The sequence below is a fragment of the Tachypleus tridentatus genome, chromosome 8, assembly GCF_004210375.1.
Source record: "Tachypleus tridentatus isolate NWPU-2018 chromosome 8, ASM421037v1, whole genome shotgun sequence".
Taxonomy (NCBI): Eukaryota; Metazoa; Arthropoda; class Merostomata; order Xiphosura; family Limulidae; genus Tachypleus; species Tachypleus tridentatus.
The window spans coordinates 152798204-152810323 of NC_134832.1; the positions used below are offsets into that span (position 1 = coordinate 152798204).

Consider the following 12120-nt stretch of genomic DNA (forward strand, 5'->3'; position numbering starts at 1 on the left):
ATGACAATACAGGTAATACTTACTTTGTTGATATCAACAGTAGATGAAATGACAATACAGGTAATACTTACTTTGTTGATATCAACAGTAGATGAAATGACAATACAGGTAATACTTACTTTGTTGATATCAACAGTAGATGAAATGACAATACAGGTAATACTTACTTTGTTGATATCAACAGTAGATGAAATGACAATACAGGTAATACTTACTTTGTTGATATCAACAGTAGATGAAATGACAATACAGGTAATACTTACTTTGTTGATATCAACAGTAGATGAAATGACAATACAGGTAATACTTACTTTGTTGATATCAACAGTAGATGAAATGACAATACAGGTAATACTTACTTTGTTGATATCAACAGTAGATGAAATGACAATACAGGTAATACTTACTTTGTTGATATCAACAGTAGATGAAATGACAATACAGGTAATACTTACTTTGTTGATATCAACAGTAGATGAAATGACAATACAGGTAATACTTACTTTGTTGATATCAACAGTAGATGAAATGACAATACAGGTAATACTTATGTTGATATCAACAGTAGATGAAATGACAATACAGGTAATACTTACTTTGTTGATATCAACAGTAGATGAAATGACAATACAGGTAATACTTACTTTGTTGATATCAACAGTAGATGAAATGACAATACAGGTAATACTTACTTTGTTGATATCAACAGTAGATGAAATGACAATACAGGTAATACTTACTTTGTTGATATCAACAGTAGATGAAATGACAATACAGGTAATACTTTGTTGATATCAACAGTAGATGAAATGACAATACAGGTAATACTTACTTTGTTGATATCAACAGTAGATGAAATGACAATACAGGTAATACTTACTTTGTTGATATCAACAGTAGATGAAATGACAATACAGGTAATACTTACTTTGTTGATATCAACAGTAGATGAAATGACAATACAGGTAATACTTACTTTGTTGATATCAACAGTAGATGAAATGACAATACAGGTAATACTTACTTTGTTGATATCAACAGTAGATGAAATGACAATACAGGTAATACTTACTTTGTTGATATCAACAGTAGATGAAATGACAATACAGGTAATACTTACTTTGTTGATATCAACAGTAGATGAAATGACAATACAGGTAATACTTACTTTGTTGATATCAACAGTAGATGAAATGACAATACAGGTAATACTTACTTTGTTGATATCAACAGTAGATGAAATGACAATACAGGTAATACTTACTTTGTTGATATCAACAGTAGATGAAATGACAATACAGGTAATACTTACTTTGTTGATATCAACAGTAGATGAAATGACAATACAGGTAATACTTACTTTGTTGATATCAACAGTAGATGAAATGACAATACAGGTAATACTTACTTTGTTGATATCAACAGTAGATGAAATGACAATACAGGTAATACTTACTTTGTTGATATCAACAGTAGATGAAATGACAATACAGGTAATACTTACTTTGTTGATATCAACAGTAGATGAAATGACAATACAGGTAATACTTTTTGTTGATATCAACAAAGATGAAATGACAATACAGGTAATACTTTTGTTGATATCAACAGTAGATGAAATGACAATACAGGTAATACTTACTTTGTTGATATCAACAGTAGATGAAATGACAATACAGGTAATACTTACTTTGTTGATATCAACAGTAGATGAAATGACAATACAGGTAATACTTACTTTGTTGATATCAACAGTAGATGAAATGACAATACAGGTAATACTTATTTTGTTGATATCAACAGTAGATGAAATGACAATACAGGTAATACTTACTTTGTTGATATCAACAGTAGATGAAATGACAATACAGGTAATACTTACTTTGTTGATATCAACAGTAGATGAAATGACAATACAGGTAATACTTACTTTGTTGATATCAACAGTAGATGAAATGACAATACAGGTAATACTTACTTTGTTGATATCAACAGTAGATGAAATGACAATACAGGTAATACTTATTTTGTTGATATCAACAGTAGATGAAATGACAATACAGGTAATACTTTGTTGATACCAACAAAAGATGAAATGACAATACAGGTAATACTTACTTTGTTGATATCAACAGTAGATGAAATGACAATACAGGTAATACTTACTTTGTTGATATCAACAGTAGATGAAATGACAATACAGGTAATACTTACTTTGTTGATATCAACAGTAGATGAAATGACAATACAGGTAATACTTTGTTGATATCAACAGTAGATGAAATGACAATACAGGTAATACTTACTTTGTTGATATCAACAGTAGATGAAATGACAATACAGGTAATACTTACTTTGTTGATATCAACAGTAGATGAAATGACAATACAGGTAATACTTACTTTGTTGATATCAACAGTAGATGAAATGACAATACAGGTAATACTTATTTTGTTGATATCAACAGTAGATGAAATGACAATACAGGTAATACTTACTTTGTTGATATCAACAGTAGATGAAATGACAATACAGGTAATACTTACTTTGTTGATATCAACAGTAGATGAAATGACAATACAGGTAATACTTTCTTTGTTGATATCAACAGTAGATGAAATGACAATACAGGTAATACTTTCTTTGTTGATATCAACAGTAGATGAAATGACAATACAGGTAATACTTACTTTGTTGATATCAACAGTAGATGAAATGACAATACAGGTAATACTTACTTTGTTGATATCAACAGTAGATGAAATGACAATACAGGTAATACTTACTTTGTTGATATCAACAGTAGATGAAATGACAATACAGGTAATACTTACTTTGTTGATATCAACAGTAGATGAAATGACAATACAGGTAATACTTACTTTGTTGATATCAACAGTAGATGAAATGACAATACAGGTAATACTTTGTTGATATCAACAGTAGATGAAATGACAATACAGGTAATACTTACTTTGTTGATATCAACAGTAGATGAAATGACAATACAGGTAATACTTTTTGTTGATATCAACAGTAGATGAAATGACAATACAGGTAATACTTATTTTGTTGATATCAACAATAGATGAAATGACAATACAGGTAATACTTTGTTGATATCAACAGTAGATGAAATGACAATACAGGTAATACTTTGTTGATATCAACAGTAGATGAAATGACAATACAGGTAATACTTACTTTGTTGATATCAACAGTAGATGAAATGACAATACAGGTAATACTTACTTTGTTGATATCAACAGTAGATGAAATGACAATACAGGTAATACTTACTTTGTTGATATCAACAGTAGATGAAATGACAATACAGGTAATACTTACTTTGTTGATATCAACAGTAGATGAAATGACAATACAGGTAATACTTACTTTGTTGATATCAACAGTAGATGAAATGACAATACAGGTAATACTTACTTTGTTGATATCAACAGTAGATGAAATGACAATACAGGTAATACTTACTTTGTTGATATCAACAATAGGTGAAATGACAATACAGGTAATACTTACTTTGTTGATATCAACAGTAGATGAAATGACAATACAGGTAATACTTATTTTGTTGATATCAACAGTAGATGAAATGACAATACAGGTAATACTTACTTTGTTGAAATCAACAGTAGATGAAATGACAATACAGGTAATACTTACTTTGTTGATATCAACAGTAGATGAAATGACAATACAGGTAATGCTTACTTTCTTGATACCAACAGTAGATGAAATGACAATACAGGTAATGCTTACTTTGTTGATACCAACAGTAGATGAAATGACAATATAGTTAATACTTATTGTTCATATCAACAGTAGATGAAATGACAATACAGGTAATACTTACTTTGTTGATATCAACAGTAGATGAAATGACAATACAGGTAATACTTACTTTGTTGATATCAACAGTAGATGAAATGACAATACAGGTAATACTTACTTTGTTGATATCAACAGTAGATGAAATGACAATACAGGTAATACTTACTTTGTTGATATCAACAGTAGATGAAATGACAATACAGGTAATACTTACTTTGTTGATATCAACAGTAGATGAAATGACAATACAGGTAATACTTACTTTGTTGATATCAACAATAGATGAAATGACAATACAGGTAATACTTTTTTGATATCAACAGTAGATGAAATGACAATACAGGTAATACTTACTTTGTTGATATCAACAATAGATGAAATGACAATACAGGTAATACTTTCTTTGTTGATATCAACAGTAGATGAAATGACAATACAGGTAATACTTTCTTTGTTGATATCAACAGTAGATGAAATGACAATACAGGTAATACTTACTTTGTTGATACCAACAAAAGATGAAATGACAATGCAGGTAATACTTACTTTGTTAATTACTGTTGATATCAACAGTAGATGAAATGACAATACAGGTAATACTTACTTTGTTGATATCAACAGTAAATGAAATGACAATACAGGTAATACTTACTTTGTTGATATCAACAGTAGATGAAATGACAATACAGGTAATACTTACTTTGTTGATATCAACAGTAGATGAAATGACAATACAGGTAATACTTACTTTGTTGATATCAACAGTAGATGAAATGACAATACAGGTAATACTTACTTTGTTGATATCAACAGTAGATGAAATGACAATACAGGTAATACTTACTTTGTTGATATCAACAGTAGATGAAATGACAATACAGGTAATACTTTGTTGATATCAACAGTAGATGAAATGACAATACAGGTAATACTTACTTTGTTGATATCAACAGTAGATGAAATGACAATACAGGTAATACTTACTTTGTTGATATCAACAGTAGATGAAATGACAATACAGGTAATACTTACTTTGTTGATATCAACAGTAGATGAAATGACAATACAGGTAATACTTTGTTGATATCAACAGTAGATGAAATGACAATACAGGTAATATTTTCTTTGTTGATATCAACAGTATATGAAATGACAATACAGGTAATACTTACTTTGTTGATATCAACAATAGATGAAATGACAATACAGGTAATACTTACTTTGTTGATATCAACAGTAGATGAAATGACAATACAGGTAATACTTACTTTGTTGATATCAACAGTAGATGAAATGACAATACAGGTAATACTTACTTTGTTTTTATCAACAGTAGATGAAATGACAATACAGGTAATACTTACTTTGTTGATATCAACAGTAGATGAAATGACAATACAGGTAATACTTACTTTGTTGATATCAACAGTAGATGAAATGACAATACAGGTAATACTTTGTTGATATCAACAGTAGATGAAATGACAATACAGGTAATACTTACTTTGTTGATATCAACAGTAGATGAAATGACAATACAGGTAATACTTACTTTGTTGATATCAACAGTAGATGAAATGACAATACAGGTAATACTTACTTTGTTGATATCAACAGTAGATGAAATGACAATACAGGTAATACTTACTTTGTTGATATCAACAGTAGATGAAATGACAATACAGGTAATACTTATTTTGTTGATATCAACAGTAGATGAAATGACAATACAGGTAATACTTACTTTGTTGATATCAACAGTAGATGAAATGACAATACAGGTAATACTTACTTTGTTGATATCAACAGTAGATGAAATGACAATACAGGTAATACTTACTTTGTTGATATCAACAGTAGATGAAATGACAATACAGGTAATACTTACTTTGTTGATACCAACAAAAGATGAAATGACAATACAGGTAATACTTACTTTGTTGATATCAACAGTAGATGAAATGACAATACAGGTAATATTTATTTTGTTGATATCAACAGTAGATGAAATGACAATACAGGTAATACTTACTTTGTTGATATCAACAGTAGATGAAATGACAATACAGGTAATACTTACTTTGTTGATATCAACAGTAGATGAAATGACAATACAGGTAATACTTACTTTGTTGATATCAACAGTAGATGAAATGACAATACAGGTAATACTTACTTTGTTGATATCAACAGTAGATGAAATGACAATACAGGTAATACTTTGTTGATATCAACAGTAGATGAAATGACAATACAGGTAATACTTACTTTGTTGATATCAACAGTAGATTAAATGACAATACAGGTAATACTTTGTTGATACTAACAAAAGATGAAATGACAATACAGGTAATACTTTGTTGATATCAACAATAGATGAAATGACAATACAGGTAATACTTTGTTGATATCAACAGTAGATGAAATGACAATACAGGTAATACTTACTTTGTTGATATCAACAGTAGATGAAATGACAATACAGGTAATACTTACTTTGTTGATATCAACAGTAGATGAAATGACAATACAGGTAATACTTACTTTGTTGATATCAACAGTAGATGAAATGACAATACAGGTAATACTTACTTTGTTGATATCAACAGTAGATGAAATGACAATACAGGTAATACTTTCTTTGTTAATATCAACAATAGATGAAATGACAATACAGGTAATACTTTCTTTGTTGATATCAACAGTAGATGAAATGACAATACAGGTAATACTTACTTTGTTGATATCAACAGTAGATGAAATGACAATACAGGTAATACTTACTTTGTTGATATCAACAGTAGATGAAATGACAATACAGGTAATACTTACTTTGTTGATATCAACAGTAGATGAAATGACAATACAGGTAATACTTACTTTGTTGATATCAACAGTAGATGAAATGACAATACAGGTAATACTTACTTTGTTGATATCAACAGTAGATGAAATGACAATACAGTTAATACTTTGTTGATATCAACAGTAGATGAAATGACAATACAGGTAATACTTACTTTGTTGATATCAACAGTAGATGAAATGACAATACAGGTAATACTTACTTTGTTGATATCAACAGTAGATGAAATGACAATACAGGTAATACTTACTTTGTTAATATCAACAGTAGATGAAATGACAATACAGGTAATACTTACTTTGTTGATATCAACAGTAGATGAAATGACAATACAGGTAATACTTTGTTGATACCAACAAAAGATAAAATGACAATACAGGTAAAACTTACTTTGTTAATATCAATAGTAGATGAAATGAGAATAGAGGTAATATATATTTTATTGATATAAACAGTAGATGAAATGACAATACATTTAATACTTACTTTGTTGATACCAACAGTAGATGAAATGACAATACAGGTAATACTTACATTGTTGATATCAACAGTAGATGAAATGACAATACAGGTAATACTTACTTTGTTTTATCAACAAAAGATGAAATGACAATATAGGTAATACTTTGTTGAAATCAACAGTAGATGAAATGACAATACAGTTAATACTTTGTTGATATCAACAGTAGATGAAATGACAATACAGGTAATACTTACTTTGTTGATATCAACAGTAAATGAAATGACAATACAGGTAATACTTACTTTGTTGATATCAACAGTAGATGAAATGACAATACAGGTAATACTTACTTTGTTGATATCAACAGTAGATGAAATGACAATACAGGTAATACTTACTTTGTTGATATCAACAGTAGATGAAATGACAATACAGGTAATACTTACTTTGTTGATATCAACAGTAGATGAAATGACAATACAGGTAATACTTACTTTGTTGATATCAACAGTAGATGAAATGACAATACAGGTAATACTTTGTTGACATCAACAAAAGATGAAATGACAATACAGGTAATACTTATTTGTTAATATCAACAGTAGATGAAATGACAATACAGGTAATACTTACTTTGTTGATATCAACAGTAGATGAAATGACAATACAGGTAATACTTACTTTGTTGATATCAACAGTAGATGAAATGACAATACAGGTAATACTTACTTTGTTGATATCAACAGTAGATGAAATGACAATACAGGTAATACTTACTTTGTTTTTATCAACAGTAGATGAAATGACAATACAGGTAATACTTTGTTGATATCAACAGTAGATGAAATGACAATACAGGTAATACTTACTTTGTTGATATCAACAGTAGATGAAATGACAATACAGGTAATACTTACTTTGTTGATATCAACAGTAGATGAAATGACAATACAGGTAATACTTTGTTGATATCAACAGTAGATGAAATGACAATACAGGTAATACTTATTTTGTTGATATCAACAGTAGATGAAATGACAATACAGGTAATACTTTGTTGATACCAACAAAAGATGAAATGACAATCCAGGTAATACTTTGTTGATATCAACAGTAGATGAAATGACAATACAGGTAATACTTACGATGTTGATATCAACAGTAGATGAAATGACAATACAGGTAATACTTACTTTGTTGATATCAACAGTAGATGAAATGACAATACAGGTAATACTTTTTTGTTGATATCAACAGTAGATGATACAATACAGGTAATACAATAGATAGATTAAATGACAATACAGGTAATACTTTGTTGATATCAACAGTAGATGAAATGACAATACAGTAGATGAATACTTAATACTTTGTTGATATCAACAGTAGATGAAATGACAATACAGGTAATACTTACTTTGTTGATATCAACAGTAGATGAAATGACAATACAGGTAATACTTACTTTGTTGATATCAACAGTAGATGAAATGACAATACAGGTAATACTTACTTTGTTGATACCAACAAAAGATGAAATGACAATACAGGTAATACTTACTTTGTTGATATCAACAGTAGATGAAATGACAATACAGGTAATACTTACTTTGTTGATATCAACAGTAGATGAAATGACAATACAGGTAATACTTACTTTGTTGATATCAACAGTAGATGAAATGACAATACAGGTAATACTTACTTTGTTGATATCAACAGTAGATGAAATGACAATACAGGTAATACTTTCTTTGTTAATATCAACAATAGATGAAATGACAATACAGGTAATACTTTCTTTGTTGATATCAACAGTAGATGAAATGACAATACAGGTAATACTTTCTTTGTTGATATCAACAGTAGATGAAATGACAATACAGGTAATACTTACTTTGTTGATATCAACAGTAGATGAAATGACAATACAGGTAATACTTACTTTGTTGATATCAACAGTAGATGAAATGACAATACAGGTAATACTTACTTTGTTAATATCAACAGTAGATGAAATGACAATACAGGTAATACTTATTTTGTTAATATCAACAGTAGATGAAATGACAATACAGGTAATACTTTCTTTGATATCAACAGTAGATGAAATGACAATACAGGTAATACTTTCGATGTTGATATCAACAGTAAATGAAATGACAATACAGGTAATACTTTCTTTGTTGATATCAACAGTAGATGAAATGACAATACAGGTAATACTTTCTTTGTTGATATCAACAGTAGATGAAATGACAATACAGGTAATATTTATTTTGTTTTTATCAACAGTAGATGAAATGACAATACAGGTAATACTTACTTTGTTGATACCAACAAAAGATGAAATGACAATATAGGTAATACTTACTTTGTTGATATCAACAGTAGATGAAATGACAATACAGGTAATACTTTGTTGATATCAACAGTAGATGAAATGACAATACAGGTAATACTTACTTTGTTGATATCAACAGTAGATGAAATGACAATACAGGTAATACTTACTTTGTTGATATCAACAGTAGATGAAATGACAATACAGGTAATACTTACTTTGTTGATATCAACAGTAGATGAAATGACAATACAGGTAATACTTACTTTGTTGATATCAACAGTAGATGAAATGACAATACAGGTAATACTTACTTTGTTGATATCAACAGTAGATGAAATGACAATACAGGTAATACTTACTTTGTTGATATCAACAGTAGATGAAATGACAATACAGGTAATACTTACTTTGTTGATATCAACAGTAGATGAAATGACAATACAGGTAATACTTTCTTTGTTGATATCAACAGTAGATGAAATGACAATACAGGTAATACTTACTTTGTTGATATCAACAGTAGATGAAATGACAATACAGGTAATACTTACTTTGTTGATATCAACAGTAGATGAAATGACAATACAGGTAATACTTTCTTTGTTGATATCAACAGTAGATGAAATGACAATACAGGTAATACTTACTTTGTTGATCCCAACAAAAGATGAAATGACAATACAGGTAATATTACTTTGTTAATATCAACAGTAGATGAAATGACAATACAGGTAATACTTACTTTGTTGATGTCAACAGTATATGGAATGACAATACATGTAATACTTACTTTGTTTTCTATAATTTAACTATATGATCTTAAATCAAATGGAAAAATGTTTTTACTAGTCTACCAAAGAATTCTCAAAAAAGATTTGTAATTATTATAAGAGAACAAGCTCAGACAGAGAGTTTATAAAATAATCTGTGAATGTAGGAAAGTCTACATCAGTGAGACAATTTATGAACTAATTATTTAAATGAATACAAATTTACTGTAAAATACAAAAATTGTCAAGTGTATCAAAAGATGTCATTAGCTGTAACAACTGTGTACTGTTGGATGATATAACAATTTTGGGTAGTGGGTTTGAATCCCCATCACACCAAACATGCTCTCTTTTTCAGCCATGGGGGCATTATAATGTGATTTTCAGTCTCACTATTCATTGGTAAAAGAGTGGCCCAAGAGTTGGTGGTGAATGGTGATGACTAGCTGCCTTACCTCTCATCTTACACTACTAAATTAGGGATGGCTAGTGCAGTTAGTTCTTGTGTAGATTTGCACAAAATTCAAAACAGACCAAACCAACATTAATTTGTTTGTTTTCTTGAGTAAACACACAGAACTGAATGAAAGTAAATTGATGGAAATAATTAAACCCAGAGGTTTATCTTTGAATAAAGACAAATAAAGACAATCACATGTAGTGATTGGTAATGTTTGATTTACATAGACTGGTAATTTAAAATTTACATACACCATGTAACGAGTATTTTGGATATCCTATACCAAGTTACAACTTCAACTTTAAGAATGTTTTCTTTTCAAACAGGTACAACATTTTGATCACTGATGACAACCATTTTCAGGTGTTATTTTAAACATAATATAAATATACAGTTGTCTTATATTCTTTCATTCTGTCTGATTACAATCCAAACAAATGTTTTTGAAACTTGTGCAGAATGGTTTTCACTGATGAATAATTGTGCATTGATAGATGTACTACTTATATTAATGTTTTGTTTTTGTATTGTTGTTATCTGTTTGATTTTGTGTATCATAAAGTCATTGAGTATGGACTTCAAACAAGATTAAATGTATAGATTATTCTAATTGCCAATCTCCTGAAGTGTTCAAATTAGTTGTATTTGTATGTTATATAAAACTTTAGTGAGCTATCCAGTACAATTATATTTCAAAGCAACTACAGTTATGGATTAAAAAAATTCCTGTTGCTGGCTGCATATTGATTATGCAACAGAAACAACTATGTCTACCATCCATAGTCACCAGATTTGTTTGTTTGTTCTTATTAGTAATATAATAAAAACATGTTTTATTTTAAACATAAATTGCAGTCAGACTTTTTCTCTTGAATAAAAAAATTGTTTCTTGCTGTTTTATTTATCTTAAAATGTCTGCTGTTTTTATTATTTGTAGGTTTTCTTAATTATTATGATGCATCACAAGAAGGACTGAAAATGACTTGTTCCAAGTTGAAGCTGGGAGGACCAGGAGGATCGTGTCATCCTCCCTCAACGGGTCGTTCACCGCTGTGCTGGAGTTTCTTAGACCACTGTGCTAAACAAATGTATTTGCATAAAAATCAAAACAACATGACGTTGGACTTTATTTCTTTCCATAAAAAGGTATTGGTTAAATTCAGTTTTGTTTTCACAAGGAAATAAATGCTAAAATTGAATCACAACACTGTCATGCATTGGTCCATCTTTTCGTTCATTAATAAATTTATATAGAGTAGTTACACAACTTTAAAGAGAAAGAAGCGTAGTAATTTGCAAATCATTATATTGTATCTACATATAAAATTCATTGCATGACTATTAATTAAAATATGTTGCATA

At 28.9% G+C, this 12120-nt stretch overlaps 1 protein-coding gene across 1 annotated transcript in view; it reads left to right on the plus strand.

The window, feature by feature from the left end:
• Window positions 1–12120, plus strand: part of Idua (alpha-L-iduronidase) — a 165373-nt gene that overhangs the window by 109433 nt on the left and 43820 nt on the right. Inside the window, 1 exon segment of the mRNA XM_076452166.1 lies at window positions 11696–11904. Coding sequence (XP_076308281.1) covers window positions 11696–11904 — 209 coding nt within the window.